The sequence below is a fragment of the Cebidichthys violaceus genome, unplaced genomic scaffold, assembly GCF_023349555.1.
Source record: "Cebidichthys violaceus isolate CVI_PGR_0920_01 unplaced genomic scaffold, fCebVio1.0.p SCAF_21, whole genome shotgun sequence".
NCBI lineage: Eukaryota > Metazoa > Chordata > Actinopteri > Perciformes > Stichaeidae > Cebidichthys > Cebidichthys violaceus.
In genome coordinates, this window is record NW_027176384.1 from 12,004,121 (window position 1) to 12,021,558 (window position 17,438).

At 42.4% G+C, this 17,438-nt stretch overlaps 1 protein-coding gene across 1 annotated transcript in view; it reads right to left on the minus strand.

The window, feature by feature from the left end:
- Positions 1-17,438, minus strand: part of pcloa (piccolo presynaptic cytomatrix protein a) — a 54,539-nt gene that overhangs the window by 17,934 nt on the left and 19,167 nt on the right. Inside the window, exons 4-11 of the mRNA XM_068717412.1 lie at positions 16,976-17,173; positions 9,900-13,992; positions 8,031-9,562; positions 4,320-6,393; positions 2,698-2,745; positions 2,057-2,139; positions 1,780-1,855; positions 168-293 (exon numbers count right to left, since the gene is read on the minus strand). Coding sequence (XP_068573513.1) covers positions 168-293; positions 1,780-1,855; positions 2,057-2,139; positions 2,698-2,745; positions 4,320-6,393; positions 8,031-9,562; positions 9,900-13,992; positions 16,976-17,173 — 8,230 coding nt within the window. The remainder of the gene's footprint in view (positions 1-167; positions 294-1,779; positions 1,856-2,056; positions 2,140-2,697; positions 2,746-4,319; positions 6,394-8,030; positions 9,563-9,899; positions 13,993-16,975; positions 17,174-17,438) is intronic.

The window sequence follows — 17,438 nt, forward strand, 5'->3', positions numbered from 1 at the left end:
TTAAACATTGTTTTAAAAAGGGGACACGGCATGTTGCTCACTCGAACAAACCAAGAATGCTCCATATAAGAAAATAAATCTTCAGTACATCTTTTGTGATGCATTTCCTTTTCTCCTACAAGTGAAGTAGATTAGAAAGGGAAGTTTAATTTGGTAGATGAGCTTACCTTCAAGAATCTTTCCTGTTTGTTCTGCAGCTCCACCAGGTAGGACTTTGGCAACATAAGCTCCAATGTCTCCATTACTGCCAGGGACCTCTTTCCCTCCAACCACACGGATACCGAGACCATTTCCTGTTTAAGACCGAAAGCAAAGATTGTTTAGTGGCGATATCAATGGCAATATCAATAAGTCACTATTGGCATTCAACATCTACTTTTTTTTCAACAACACAAAAAAAGAAGGACACAATATGCACACAAATATACTGCCATACCATAAAAAACTGCATAACTATAAATAACCTACATTAAATAAATTCCTATAACTATAAATAATGAAAATAGAAAACCAAAAAAATTGTTTATTTTCTTAAAAAAGACAAGAAATACTGCCCACAGTTGTATACCTCTACCAACCATGTCGAGTTACATCAAAATCACGTTTTATCCTAGTGGACATTTGTGTGAAATTGTCATAATTAGCGTATGAATTCTTGACAAAACATGTCTTTTGAAATCACAGTGACCTTGACCTTTGCCCTAAAACCATCAAATGAATCAGTTCATCACTGAGTCCAAGTGGATTTCCAAATTTGGATAGATTCTCCAAAAGTTTTCACGATATCAGAATTCAGAAGAGTGATACGGACAGACAGATGGACAACTTGAAAACATAATATGTTCAAATGGAACACATTTTGTTTGGGTATTTTCCCAAGTTTTGTACAAATATGTTTTTTAGGTATTATGTTGGTTATTTGGCAGCTGCACTCGGTAAGCCTAAAGTGTAGGCCCTGAACGGACATAAAAATGAAGGCATTACAACCTTTCTTTGTTACTCAGCACTGGCCAACATGCTTCTGTAGCTATTGCTCTTTTGCCTTTGTAGAACAGCAGACAGCAGCATACATGCCAACCCATCTACTGATTGTCCAAAAATCCCATATCATATCCCTCCACAGGTAACGCATGAATAGGCTCTCACCTACAAGAAGCAGAACCTCCTTTATATTACACTATTTAACACGGTTATGGAAGCTGGAACAAAATGACTCCGTTCAGCACCGGGTCCTTTTAGAAGAATGCTTCCTTTGTGGGCTGTTTGTTACTTGCGTCAGATAATCCTGAGTGTGAGGGATACGCCATTTTGAGCATGGCAATGACTGATGAGCGTGGAAAAGGGCCAAATCAAAAGGGATGCCAGGAAATGAAATGTCTGCTTGCTTTGAGCCTGGAGGAATGGTGTGATGGAACGTAATGGCAGGGGAAGTGACTCGCCAGTTTGTTGAGATCTGGCATGAACATCAAGTAAACAGAATGCATGAAGCACACTGGGCATGCTCTGTTAACCTAATGGGACAATATGATCCATATTAATGTGTACATTCTACCCTCTTTTATCTTTTTTGAGTAATTTTCTGTTTTATAATCAAGTTTAATTAAGGGAAAACAATACGTGTGCTGTAAACGGTGCATAGCTGATGCAGTCAGTATGCAATGGGGTCAATAAAATATAATGCATGCATCACAGTCAATAAGACATTAGCTTTTAATAAATGCTCTTTGCATGCTGCTTTTGTTCTTGTTGATTGAAATGCAGTAAATTGTGGTACTTTACCTGAGACACTGCGGTCTTTGGGATCCCTCTGCAGTTTGACCCTGAGGTGAGGGAAGGGGTAGTACAGGCCTTTTCCCTGTGGCCCATACACAATGGTGAAATGTCATGTATGTACAAGGTATATGCAACATGGACATGCCATATTTAGATATAGATATTCAGGTGATTGAGTGTGATTTCATGCATTTCATTACTACTTGGACTTGGTATTCAGTACATGCGAAAACTTTTCTATAGTGTCTGCGTGTACAGTATGTGTGTGTGTTTCCCGTTTCACCTGTCTCTTCTCTTGTCCATTCTCTGATCGCCCGTCCCTAGGTTTGTCAAACCAGTCAGTCTCCTCTCGCCTAAGGTGGTAGGCTTCAGGGATAAAAACAAGCACTGCTTAAAAATCAATCTGAGCACTTGGACATTTTCATTTCCTTATATAGCGAATGGGCTTCTTCAATCGATATAAAAAAAAAATCAAATACGACGAAAACAAGGTCCAGAGAAAGAGTTGATTAATTAGTTCACTTTCTTGTGAAAAGGGGAAAGGATTCCAAGCAACACGACATTTTACACAGGTATTGTAAATTGGCAGAAAAAAATGCAGTTTGAGATGTTATTATCGTATGTATAGTGGTATAATCTCAACCTATAATGTGTTTTTTTTTCTATGAATGTAAATGTTACTCCAATTGTTAGGAAAGTGCATGTATTTCTTCTAAACATTGAGTATCAGTACAGTATTACCATATGACATTTTCACAATGTAAAATCGTTGAAACTTGCAAATTAAAGTAGTATTCATTTGCTATTTTAAGTCTTAAACCTCCCCAACAATTGGTCATCATTTTATGGTGATGTGCATTTGACTTGAGGTGCAGGTTAATATGTTAACTGATGGATGACTAGAGAACTGAACTAATACTCTACCATTGGTTGCATCGTCTCTGTTCAAAGCCATCAGGGAATCACTTAGGGCTGGAATCAAGGCAAATGGATTTACATTGAAAAATTATCGGATCCATATGAATTTATTAGTAATTATGCTGCATTCAAGACAACTCAGAAGTGGGATCTTTAAGCCAAAAAGATAAACAGTTGTACCTCTATTTGCATCTTAATTTACTATAACTGTCACATTTTGCTTCCCTTTTCATATTAACACTGTCGTCAGCTTGGAAAACGATCAAGTCGTTGCTGCATAAGAACTCGATTAAACGCATGAATTAGTTTGATAAAATGGTTTTACTCATGACTATGAGTAAACATCACAATATATTGCTTCATATTGCAATATATTGAATTGATGGCTCTTATTCAGCAAAACAGCAGTAATATTAGATTTACCCAAACATAATGTTCTTGCTTAAAACAAAACAAAAACATTTGCGTTTCAAAAACTTAGTGATGACAACTCAGAATACTGTATGCTTTCAGTAAGTATAGAGGAAAAATAGATAAAGAAGCGAAAGTGAATGTTTGATCAGAAAATTATGAATTAAAAAAAATGTTTTGCATTATAATTACAAGTTAAAAGGCATAAATCTGTTCCATGCAATACGTTACTAATATGTCACAATAAAAGCAAATATTCACAACAAGACATGCAAGTTAAAGTTTTATTACATACAAGTGTTGCAACCACATATGCATTTAAAAAAATATGACAGTATCCTGCTTTAAGCTATTAATTTTTAGCTATGTCATTAGAGTTTGGTAACATTTTGATCTTGCCTATACTTTGCTATCATACTAATTCAACCCACATATTTACCCACTAATATGATGAAATACACCAAAAATATCTGCTATCCACATTGCATATCAACTACTGCAGAATCTCTAAATATAATGAATTTGCTGTGTTGCTATGGTATACTGTTATTTTGAGGACTAACTGTTAAAGAACTGGTTAATTTGACAGAATTCTGTACCAATTATGTAAAATTTAACTGGAGGAGGCACTTTTTCAGTGTATCATTTGTGGGGGAAAAAGTTATCAAAATCGGACTTAAGTTTCGGAGGATTATTTTGCTATGGTTCAAGTCTTGTATCCTCCAAGCAGGATTTAAAAGACTATTAAAAAAATCGTTTGAATGTTGAAATAGCTACAAATGTTGCATTTGAGCACAAGTGAGCAAATGCCATTTGAGGAGGGGAACCTCCCACACAATGTAACTGAAACAGAGAGACCATATGGTGTCACGCAGTGAACTATTGTGAGAAAACATTGCACAATATCTGGCATGCAGACAGAAATACAGTGCATGCATAAAGATACATTATAGCACACCCTATAAGACATAGAGCAAAATGTACAAAGGCATGCATGTACACCAGATCTCAACCAAAAGTACTGACACCCGAAAACAAAAAGAGAATACATTCACCAAAGTTAAGGTAAGACACATGCAGACTTTCAACAAATACACAAAAGCTAAATATCACACACAATAGTACTAAATGAAAGAAAGACAAACCATAGCCAGACACTCTAAATGATGAGACATTAAACAGGAAAATATTGACAAAATGACAAGTCTGTTTTTTACCTTCACTATCTGACATGGTGCCCTGAAGGTCATCCAGCAGCACGTAACCCCTACCCCTGGTTGGCTCTTCCCTGATATGTTGCTGCTGCTGGGAGTCCTGCAAGGACAGGCAGGAACCAAATTGGTCCCTTGAATCAGCTGAGATGGGCGGTAGAGGTCCCGCTGATGCACGAGCCATGCCCATAGGTTGCCCAACAGGGCTCAATGGGCTCTCTTCCTCCGAGTTTTGGGCCACTATGGGTATTCGGCCACGACCACTTTGCACAATGGGAAGGCTTGTAGGTTTGGTGCGACCAGAGGGGGTTTGATAGCTTGGTACATCTCCAGATGATTCACCATCCCCTTTAAGCCTCAGCGAAGAGCTGGAAGGGTCTCTTTTAATCGACAAGTCCAAGCCATAGCAAGATGTGGGCCTGGATGAGGGTCTTGAGCGACTACCACTAGGATAAGCAGAATCCAAACCTAGGCTCTGGCCCAAATTTAGTGACCCAGCCAAGTTGGCACCCAAGGTGGACCCCAGGTATTTTTGTTGTTCTGCAATATTCTTACGAAGGCCGAAGGTGATCTCATCTTGCGAGAGCCGGCTGGATCTTGCAGCTGCACTGGTAGACCCAAGATAGCTAGTATAGTCTGTCTCCAAACCCCTGTTGTCTGTAATAGAGGAATACTTGGAGGAGATCTTAGGATCAATCAATGGTGCCTTTTGTTTTTGGTACAACATTGATGCTGGGAGTTGTTTAGCTGCCTGCTTCTCTAGAGTAAGTCGACTGATACTGTACTTGTCTGACTTTGGATAGTGTCTTTGAGAGTAACTAGAGACGCTAGAGTTTGGGGTATAGTAGTGCTGGGAGAGGCCTGTCAATTGTTCTATGCTTTCTGTCCCACCAGTACTTCTCCTGAACTCTTGCTTTAGCTGCTGCTTCAGGAGTTTCAGTTCGTAGGGTTCCTCCATTGTATCTTCTTCATCAGGGGTCTTTCCAAAAGTATGGAGTCTAGACGTGGAACCCAGATAGTCAGTAGAACCCAGATCTGCAGCACTCCTACGTAGCAGCTTCTCTGCTTTGGCCAGCTCCCTCTCAGCCAGACTGTAAGATGAAGACAGGCTTGTGGAGCCCTTAGCCAGTTCTGCAGCATCTTCCAACAACATGTAACTCCGAGGTGTATGGGGATCTACATCTGTATAATAGGAATCAGATACAGTTGACATGGGGCTACGTGCTATACTCCCAACATCCAAGGCTCTGAGGTCAAGGTGGTTGCCATATTTGTCATATTTGACTCCCAAGTAAGCTGATGATGTGGGATCAGGCTGGCGGCTAATGACATCATATTTAGTTGCATCCAGCTCTGACAGGAGGGCTGCTTGTCTGGCAGCTTTCTGCTGCAACAGGAGCATCTGGTGGTAACTCTGCTGCTGGGAGCTAGTGAGCGAGGGGACAGAGGAGTAGAGAGAATGGGATTGGTAGGACTGGGGAGTCTGGTAGAGAGACTGCTGGTATTGGCTTTGATTGTATTGGTACTGGCTGTATTTCCCATACTCATGCTTGGTTTGAGGTGGGACAAAGTCATCCAATTCTGACTGAGGAGCTGTTCTGGGACGTTCAAGACCATGACTTTCAATCTCCTCATCTTCACCACTTCCACGTCCACCCCTTGTCTCTCGGATGTTACTAACCTCACTGTCTGACATGTAGTCTCTGTCCTCGGCAACACTCTGTAAATATGCCCTTTCTCTCTTCTCTCTCTCCTTTAGTAGCACATCTTTTCTACGATTAATGCCCATCTCCAAGTACCTAAGCTTGGCATCAATCTCTTTCTCCTCCTCATCGAGCTCGGCTTGTCTTTTGCGGAGCTTCGAAGACTCACGCTCAACGAGATCTAGCTCACGATCAATGTCTTGCAGGATCTTAGCACGTGCCATGTTGGAATTGCGGCACATTCTTCGGCGGGCCGAACCAGTGGTGTATGCTGTCTGACCGCTCGTTGTTGACTCATCCTCTGACGGTGGATTGGGGAGAGTCCTCTTCACCTTCTTTTGAGTGCCTGTTTGAGTGCCTGTTGGTGAGCCTTTCCCCTATAGGAAAAGAAAACAAGACAATGATTAGGACTGTAGGAATGCAAACGGTTTCCTTAATCCCCAAAATAAATGAGTCAGCCGGCTATGTAGTCCTCAGAATTTGAATGACTTTCTGTGAACCGTATTAGTTTGATCACATAACAATTATCTAAGTGAAAAAGTAGAAAAGGTCATCAATTCTAGTCTTCCCACAAAGTTAATATAAAGTCATGATTTATAGACAAGGACAAGAACATGGTGCATGGTGTCAGAACATCTTTTAAGCATACCAGTAAAGTATTCATGTCCATAAATGTTCCCCACTTCTCAGTCAATTGCACATGCCTAAATTTAGTTTCAAAGGAAGTAATTTATTAGCATTAAACCTCCATGGATCTCTGACAGCTCAGCTCATTTCCTTTTATGTATGTATGAGATTCTCAACAGTGAATTGCCCAGGCTGACAACTGACTTCCATACCTCATGAGGGCCAGGAGCAACATAAGATGCCTACATGTGCATTGTGTAACCTATACACTTGTTTCTTGTACTTCCCTTTCTGTATATGTTGCCCTATGTATGTGAACAAACCAAAATTTTAAATTACAATTTTTTTTGTTTTCATAACATACAATATAGTAATATGGTACGAATGCATACTTTAATCCTTGAAATTAAATAAAGCAGAATCTAAGCTTGAACATTCAAGTTGGCATTTAGAACTTTGCTAAAGTCTCTATAGTCAGAATTTGGTTTGGTGTGATACATCCCTTGGGTTAAGGTCACAGCAATGTAAACAGCTGCATTGTATGACATTAAGTTCAATTAATGGAGCACATCTGCCATCTCAAGCATTACATTGATATAGGTATAACCACACTGGCTTGTGTGCCATGCTTAGACTACACAAATATGGTCTTCTCTCGAATTCTATTCAATCAATCAAATTGTTCTTTTTTTTCTTCTGCATTTGACCCATCCACCTGTTTCAGATTATAAAGAAAACACTGTGCAGCAACCAGGGAGAATCAACACTTCTAAGGCCAGCTGTGTTGAAGAAAAATGGCAGCAGTATTCCCAGTACCTAACATGCTTGGAATACTGTGGTGTGCAAGCTTCCTCATGCAAACATGAAGAGAACATGCCATCTCTGGCTGTGGGTTAACCCCTGAGCCATCATGTCACAAAGGATGGTTTTGTTAGTTATGCAAGACATTTGTCTTATAGTTAATTTAGTAGTAATTATTTTCTCATCAATGCTCAGTAATAATATAAAAACAGTTTAAGGTGATTCCCTGTTGTTTCTTGTTTGCACTGGAAGAACATTTACTCGTGTGAATAAAACGGTCAGATTATGTAGCTTTACTGGAAGTGGAGCTCATAAAATCAAATGGCAGGTTTAATAAAATTAGTGGGATACGTAATGGCATAACAAACCCAAACTAGGAAAAACTGCCCTCATTAAAGTCACTACCATGGTATTTTATGAAAAAATGCACTCAAGCTATTCTCCAAAATATCTAAATTAGAGTTTCACATTATTAACCCAAAGAACCATTTAAAATGTATATAACATCTTCTTACAGTTAAAATAAACCTGGTCTGGCCTATGTTCTCATATTAATGACAATTAAAATGATGGGTATAGTACTCACAGTATCACCATACTGGGTGCCACATGTTGCCCTTTCTTCTCCTGTTGGACTAATGGGCTTAGGGTCAGACATGGATCTCTGCATTGCTTTTGGTCCCCTTGGACTTGCTGGAGAGGCTTTTGATGGATCCGTACTTCCTCTTAGCTTTTGTGGACTTGTATCACCCAATGATTTCTCATAGGACACAAACTCAAGGGATTTGCTTGGGGATATACAGGGAGATATGGGGGAATAAAGCACATTGGGAGATTTAGGAGGGGCTTGAAGCGTAGAAGAATCAACTTTGAGGTTGGGAGACTGGCCTATTTCTAAGGGGGTAGGTCGTTTCTTTGGTGAGGTCCTTTCAGAGTCAGACAGCTCCATCCTGGAGTCCATTCGAATGTTCCCTTCTGTATCTGTTTGTATAGAAATCTCAGTGTGGGCTTTAAGAGACATCTCTGACTGCCCACCCCTATCACCCCTGGCAGTGCGTGGCCGGCTTTGCCGGTTTCTGGTCTGAGCCTCCCATTCGTCTTGATCCTCATCATCAGTCTGCACACAACTGTCAACACTCTTTTTAGCACTTCTCTTTTTCCTCCCTGCTGTGTAAGCTTTGCTGACTGCCTCATCCTCTTCATCTGTCTGGCACCCACTATCTGTGATCTTTCGGGACAGTACTGTGCCATCAGGTCCTAAAACAATTGCCTCCTGCACGCCATGCCCTGGTAAGTCCCCACCTGGGTACATCTGACGAAGCTTTTGCTCTTCCAGTTGCATGCGCAGCTGCTCTTGGAGTCTTTGAATCTGTTCAAGCTGTTGCTGTTGCTGGGCATATGTTTCTTTCTGCATCATAAGGTGAGCCTGTCTTTCATCTTCTTGTTGGTTCAGGATCTGTTGCTTCATGGCCTGCAGCTCCTCCAGTTCCTTCTGCACCAAAAGTTGTTCGTGCTCTCGGAACCGTTGAATCTCTTGGCGCTCCCACTCTAATTCCTCAGCCAAGCGCTGTTGCTTGAGTTTCTCCATCTCTAGCCTCTCACGCTCTGCCTGATACTGGCCATCCCCAGGAACCATGGGTGAAGACAGAGCCTCCAATGAAGCAGCTATGGCGTCCAGGGATGCATCAGTGTAGGTGTCAAGGGATAAAGAGGCTGTTGCTGTGGCGACAGCAGCAGTGCTACCCCTTCTAGAGATCTCCAGATTGAGTGGGGCATCTCCTTGTTCCTCTGTTGCAGTAAAGGAGATGGTGGACAGGAAACTGTGGGACCTTGTAAGTGGTAAGTTCTGGAGGTTGGACAGGGAAGGCATTGTATCGCTGGTATGCATACCTGAAAGCGTGTTGCATGTTGTACTAAAGATGGACCCAGGTTGGGTGGTAATGGCATACGTAGATGGGATTGGTGCTGCAACAGAGGAATAGACCACCCCATTTGATGACCTCAAGACACTGCTTGTACCAAAGAGTGTACCAACAGCACTTGTGACTCTGGCTTGGGAATAGGGTGGGATTGTCATTCCTGCGTAAGTCCCTTTCTTGGAGTAGTCAACAGCTTCACCTGTCGAAAGTCAAAAATATCAGTTGAGTCCAAATAATGCAGACTTATTCATTGTTGAAGCAAGCCATGCCTTATCCAAATAATGAAAAAAGTGAAAAAGGGAAAAAATCCAATGTTGAGAAGTGCAACAATTATAAACAAGATTTACAGTAAGCATGCAGGCACATGCAAAAATATTACAGTGACAGGGCAAAAAAATAAACAAATAAACAAATTGTCCATGCAAAACAAAAAGAAAAGCAAAAAACAAACAAAAAAATGCCAAGTTAGCCATGAATGAGTCGAGGCAGTTCAAAGTGACATTTAAGTGACAGGTCGGCAATGTCACTGCACTGACCTGCATCAGAAATCTTTGCTGAGGTAAGATCTACTGCACCCTCTGTGGTACCACTGAAATTATAGCTGTTCTTACTCTTGTAAAAGAACAGGCCAGCCTCTGCTAAGTTAGTGTCTGACATCGACGGTTTAATTCCACCAAACCCTCTCATGCCGTAAGGGGATCGGTCATACTGGTAATGGTCATCACGATATCCAAAACGATCTTCAGGCAGGGGTGTAGTAGGTTGTTGAGTAGTGCAGCTTCCTGCAAATGGGAGATTGTACACAACATCACAGCATACAGCTCTTTTTCCTGCAGTCAGATCCACTGGTTTGCCATCGTCATCTGTGAGTACAGCTGTGACCACCTCTGCAGAGGCAGCATCCACTGATACCATAGTGTTGAATGGTTTTGTTGTGCTAAGGTCAACGGCTCCAGCCACTGTGGTTGCACCCGCAGTTAATCCATTGGCAACACAACCTGCAATACAAGTGGGTGCAATAGTGACAGGAGTGGTCTGGAAAGTTCCTCCACCTGTGCTTGATCCAACTGAGAGGTTAATAGGGTTTTCAATACCAGCAGGAGTGGAGGGCTGAGAATCAATTGCTCGATATATAATTTGAGAAACAGGTTCAAATGCTTTAGTTTTTGTTAACTGAAGGGGCACTGAAGATACTTGAGAGATTTCTACATTGTCACATTGTTCAATTGTGGCAGCACAGGTCACAATTGTGATACTATCAGTCACTATAGAAACAGTGGATGATTCAGCACTGAGATTGACCACAGGTGACTGCACTGCACTGTTCTGACGACTGACATCAGTTGCAAAGGACTGACGTCTTGAGTCTGGACCAGCAGACAGATCCACACCATTCATGTCTGATTGTGGGTCCACCTTCATAGTCCTAAGATCTACCACTTCAGAAGGTTGGACGGCTTGTCCATTCTGTGCTGGCAATTGGGGCTTAGGTTTCTCCATCGAGATTGGGACACCATTTGCCCTTGGAGCTGGCACTGGTGGTGGTGTCCTTTCATGAACAACAGAGACAGTGGTCCTTTGGACTTCTGTGGTGACCACTTGAGAGATCAGGTTAGGCATAACCATGGGTGGCTGTGCAGAGGCAGATATAGCCTCAATAATATGACAAGAACTAGATACATGTTTTTCTGGGCCACAAAACTCTTGACTTTCAATGGATTCTGTGACTCTTGTGTATGCCAGAGGCACTCTGGTTGTTTGAGGAGGGGTTGGTTGTGGATGCTGCTGTGGATAAGATTGAAGTTGAGGTTGCGGTTGCGGTTGGTGATAGCTTTGGGGCTGAGCTTGGCATAAAGGAGATGCTGGGCCAGGGCTAGAGGGAGCTTGAGTTGAGACACTGTCTACTGGTGAGCTGGGTTGAGATGGCAGTGTGATGACTACATATGTGTCACGAAGATTGCTGGCATATCTTGGAGAAGAGGGAGACTTTGGGGAGGGTTGAAACAGCTTGCTCTCAGAAGGACTCAGATTCAGAGCTATGTCATTTGGACCAGTGGGAAGTACAGTGGGTCTTGGTGGATGTGGGACATGGGCAGGTGAAGAAGGCTGTGAGCCAGGCTTTGGTGCAATTGGTGGTTTGACACCATGTCCTGGCCGGTGGCTATCCCCGATCCCTGCATGAATGGATGGCTTTGGGGCAACAGGAGGGGGAACTTGAGGCTTGTACATTGGTGTAACTGCTTGTCTTGTAGGTGGCCCTTGGGCTGCATTCATAGCCACTATCTCTGGCCTGATTGGAGTTGCTGAAGCCTGAGGTGGAAGTGGGACGGGAGCTTTCCTGGGAAAAACAGTAGGTTTTGGTGGGGTGGGAGGAGGCAGTGGTGGTGCAACAGGTACTTCTGCTTTTTCCTGAGAATTAGCCCTATGCAGGACGCTAGGCTTGGGAGGTAAAGGTGGAGCAGTTGACACTACGCTAGGAATACTGGGTGTGTACTGGGGGACTGTGGGCAAGGGCGAAACACTGGCAATTACTGGGACTGATGTTCTTGGGAGTGCACTAGATAAGTCAACAATATCAAGCTGTGATTCTGTGATTGTGGTGTGAGGTTGCTGACATGATGTGGATGATGGAGGGGACTCGGTAAACACTGTTACAGGCTCAGTTTCCATAACTGCTGGCGAGTCGGATACTGCAGTTATATCCTCCTCCTTTTTAATCATACTCTCATCATCAGAGGACAACTCTCCTGAAGAGCACTGCGTCACCTTTAAGTCTGGAATGGGGTGGAGTGCCCTTCTAGATGCAGTGGCTTCCACTTCTGGCCCCTGCTGAGTTGGACTTGTTCCAGGAGTCAGCACTCTTTTAATTAGCTCTTCATAGGCAGTTTCAGCATCCAACAATGGCTTCCCATCTTTGCCTAATGTTACTGTGGTGCTTTTGGATAAAGTATTCTCAGCAGGTTGCAACACAATTTCTGGGTTAGTGCTTTCCTTTGTTGGCTGCATATTTTGATATTCCTGCTCCAGCTGCATGAATTCCTTCCTCTTCTTTATCATGTCTTCATACACTTCATCTGGTGATCTCAGTGTTTTGGGCTGAGTAGGAACAACAATCTTCTCCGGCTCACCCAGATCAGCTGTTGAATTGTCAATAAGAGATGCATAGGCATAGTCTTCAATAAGCATGCCCCCGTAAAGGGACTCTTTTCCTGGTTGAATCTCGCCTTTGTCAAGCGTTGGAGACTTGGCCCTCAGCATTATTTCCTCATAAGCCTCATCAGCAGTTTTGAGAGTTTTTTTCTGTGGTTGATCAATATTTTGATCATCTGTTGGGGAGTGAAGAGATACTGATAAAGGAAGTTGATAGGTTTTCTGAACTGCTGCAATCTTTGCAGCGTGGATTTCAAATCCTTCAGAATCTGATTCAACACTGGGGGAGAAATCAGAGCAGGATGATCGTCTGATTTCCTCCATCTCCGCTTCTTGTCTCAGTTCCTCGGTTGGTGAGGCATCTTCAATTGGGGAAAGGTTGCTTGGTGGTGTCTTTGGACGCTCTCGCCTCCTCTGGGCTCGAATCTCTTCTTTGTCTTTCTTGGACTTTTTCCCAGATCCCTTCTGTTTTTCTTGCTCCCTGAGCAGATCCTCTTCTTCCCGTAACTCTTCCTCTTCAGAAGAGTCTTCAATAGTTGGCAGCATTTGACCAGGTTGTCTGTGTTTGGCTTTCCTGTGTTGTTTACCCTCACCAGAACGGATATGGCTGGGACTACTACTGTCACTGTCTTCATCTAGTGATGAGAGGGATGTTGGGGATGTCCCAGGAGTGAAGCTGGATGCATGTAGACTGGATGACCCCTCACCTCTAGACCGATCATCTGGAGAGTCTGTAAGGCTTTCCATTTCAGGCTCTCCATCATCATTAGGTATACGCATAGGGCCGCTGGTTGAATTCAGCTCCATAGTTCGGAATTTGCGAACTCCAGTACCACTCCCTTCCTTTAGTTCTTGTCCCTCCTCTTTGTATGTATCAGGTTTATCCAATGAGCCACATAGTTGTTTATCCTCTTCATCATCTGGACTTATAGTGCTTTTCTTGGTAAGTCGCCTGGATTTTCCTGATGTACTCCTCTCTACAACCTCGGTTGTCTTCTGTTCCATTTGTTTCTTCTCGTTCTCTCTTATCTTGCGTCTGATTAGGTTTTCCTCATCAGACGGGGAAGCATCCTCATTTTCACTCATTTCCATAATCTGTTTTCGGATAAATTCCTCATCATCCCCAGACATCGGGCTTTCTTTTCCAAAGCTTTCACTGCTATCATCGAGGGAATCTGCCCTGACATCCATGGGCACAAGTAGCTTTTTCTTTGTAGTACTTTTGGTATTCTTCTCAGAAAGTTCTCGGTCATCTTCTGAGCTGGGTGAGTCAGGTGAGAGAGGAAGCACCTCTAATTTACGTCTGGTCTTTAGAGTATCTGTTAGTTTCTCCTCATCATCCTTTGGTTGTGTCTGGGCCTCAAGAATGGGTAGGACTGTGCTTTCCAGTTTGGCTAGGTCTGATGGGCTGGTGGGACTGCTGTCCTTGATTGCCATTTCTTTCTCTCCAGGCTCTTTCAAGGTCTCCACTGTTTTCACCTGTTGGATTGAAATACAACAATTATTTTTTTTCCTAGAAACTGCAATACAAATTTAAAAATCAGGACTGGGATTTTTTAGCTTGTTACATGTGAACCATGTGTATGTGCATGTACATTCTTGATGAATAACAAATGGAGATGAAAAAAGGCTTTCCATAACTCTATTAATTGTTATAAAAACAGTGTATTTTTTCAATACATATATTTCCACTCTTCAGGTTTTTGATACAGTCTGAAATCAAAAAGATATTCATTTTCAATATGGTACAATTTTTTGTTCAGCCATTTCTATCGAACTGAAATTCACATGTACCTATATACATGTGTTAGTTACAGCAGAATCAAAGCAAATGATGTAAACGATTATCATATAATCTACCACTACTTGTACTAAATACTATGGTCACCTCAGCGACTGCATCTTCTTCACAAGGCTTTCCCAAAGGCTGAGCTACAACCTCCTTTTTCTCCTCCACGTTAGTGTTCTCCTTTAGACCTTTGACCTGCTCACTAACTACAGACAATGGGATTTCAGGTTCTGCTTCAAGGACTGAAGCTACCGATACAGACACATCTCCATTTTCAAAAGCTGTATCTGATACTTTATCCTTCTTTGATATTGTGTTCTTTCCTACATCTAAGTCTGCGTTGCCATCTTTGTCACAGAATATGCTTGTCTCTGAAGACAATATCACTGAAGTAACTTCCTGGATGTTGCCAGCAATAGGTTGTGACTCAACCACTTTTTTGTCAAGTTTTTCTTCCTTCTCTTTGTTTGACAGCTTTTGCTCTGAAACATTCTCTAGTGGTTTCTCATCACGGCCAATCAGAGCCAGTGTCTCCCTCTCTCCTTCATGTTGATTTTCAGCAATACAATAGTTTGTATTTCGTGAACAAGCTACTGTCTCTTCCTGAACGAGTTTCTTCTCACAGGCTTTATCTCTGACTTGTGTCTCACTAAAGACAGCTGAGGTTGACACCTTCTCTACACTTTGAATTAATTCCTTGACATTGACCTTTTCTTGCTCTTGAGTTTCAGGAGACGTAACCACTGCATTCGCAGATTTCTCAACTGCTTTTAATATTGTATCTATAGGTGTCTGCTCTTCCTCTTTCTGTGCTATACTTTCTGCTCCGACCATCGGTTTTTCTTCATCCTCTGACTTCTCTGGCAATAAAACTGTCTCAACAAGGCTATTGTCAGCAGGAGATGGCTCATACTTTGGTCCTGGTTCTTTCTCTTTATGTATCGGTATCTCTTCGGTTAGGATCTCTTCAGCAACAGTCTGGGCTGTCTCTCTTGCTGTTTCTGGTTCTTTCTTCTTTATTACGGGACAAACTGTCTCTGTTTCAGTAGAGGAGGGGGCTGGACTTGATTCAGCTTTATCAATCCTCTCCTTTTGAGGTTTCTGGTCATTTGCATTCTCAACTGTTTTCTGTTGAATTGTCTCTTCTTCCAAAGCTTTCCCTTCGTCAGCTTTTACCTCAATTGTCTTCTCTGCAGCCGCATACTTCTGAACCCCCTCCTCTTCAAAGGCTTTGCCATTAGATGATATATTCTCAATTCCTGCCTTCTCAACAGCTCTCTCCTCAATGGTTTCTTTTTCAACATGTTTCTCCTCAATCATTGTTTCTACAGCAGTGTCTTTCACTGTTTCAATCTCAACAGTTGTTTTCTCATCAGGTATTTTCTGCTTATTTTCAACGGTTTTCTCCTCTATTGATTCTTCCAGAGCTTTGGTTTCTCCTTCAACTGGAGCAACATGAGGTGACTTTTCTGCTGGGTCAAGTGGAGTGTGCTCCTCCTCTTTATCTATGGGTTTAATTTCCACTTTATTAACCTGACTTTCCTCCTCTGAAGCTAAGACAGGATGTTTGTTGTCTGACACTACTAAAGAACTCTCAGATTCTATGCATTTTGCTGCCTCTGGTGTAAATTCTTGCTGGGTCTGATCAGGTTTAGGGACTTCAACATTGTCAACAGGAGCTACATTTTCTGCAACCTCAACTGCAGGTGAAGGAGCACCTTCACTACATACTGGATTTTCTATCATAGGTTCTGGTTCATTCTTGACATCAGGTGCTACACTGCCAACCTCAAGTTGTGTAGTGATTTCTGTTTGCTCCACATTAAAAGCTGTGTCTACTCTATTTGATGGAGTTTGAGATGCTGGAGTAGCTTCATCTATCTGGGGATTCTCACTTGGCTTAGCATGTTCTACCTCTGTTATTGTCTCATCTTTTACATTTGTAGCTGAAGAATCTGGCTTTGGATCAAGCTGAACAGGGACTTCCTGTGAGACTGTTGTTGGGATTGAGGGAGGTTGGGGCTCAACTGAATTAGTTGTCACTTCCAGAAGCTTTTCTGGACTGGGCTCCACTTTCTCATCAACTGTCAGGGGAGCAGCAGCCTCACTCTGAATAATTTTGGGATTTGGCTCTGTTCCTACCTCAGCAGGAACTGTTGTCTTGTCTAAACCTGTATAAGTCAATATATTTTGTGTCTCACTTTCCACAGGGGGAGAACAGTCCTCTGCCACATTCTCAGAGCTACTTTGTTGTGGCTCAACTCCTGGGATTTCACTGACAGGTGCACTCTGTGCTTGTTGCTCAACATTAGATGGCTCTGTCTCAGAGTGAGGAAGGTCCTCTGATGCTTTCTCAGAGCTACTCTGTTGTTGCTTAACTGCTGGTATTTCACTGACAGTTGCACTTTGTTGATCAGCAGCAGATGTCTCTGTCTCATGGTGAGGATAGTCCTCTGCTACTTCATCAGAGCTGTTCTGTTGTTGACTGACTGCTGGGATTGGAGGTATACCTTGAGCTACACTGTCTGAAATTGAAGATGCAACTACTTTTTGTTCTATTGACTGTGGTGTTTCCTGATGGGTGCTATCAGGAGGAGGGGCACTAGCGGAAAGAGGGGCATCATGATGAGGTGAAATGAATGCATCAGGTGTGGGAAAAGTTTCGGGTACTACCTTGGTATCAGGAGTTGGTGGGGTTAGGTCTGATGCCTCTACTACAGGTTTGCTATCTACAGCAGCAGGGGCAGGGGCAGAGGAGGAAGCAGGAGAAGGTGGTTGCTTCTGTGGGGAAGCCATGGCTGGAGGTGGCATGTCTCCCAGCTGGCCCGACATGGCTCTTTGGGTCTGACAGTTGAGGCAAAGCCATTCTTTCTGTAAGACAAAGAAAATAATTCATATTAATTGTTGTTTGCTACAAAATGATTTCTACAACTATATTGGAAATTAATTAACTGGCTTGTAACTGTTGAAATGACAACGCTGATGAAAATTTACCCCCAAGAAATTATTCTTGAAAAATCTTAATTCTAACAAAGTTACGTGGACTAAATGTTTCTACGTAGTTCAAACGTCACTGTGACAAGGCACCAGTGTGACATCTTCTATTTCAAGGGAAGCTTTTACATTCATGGTATTT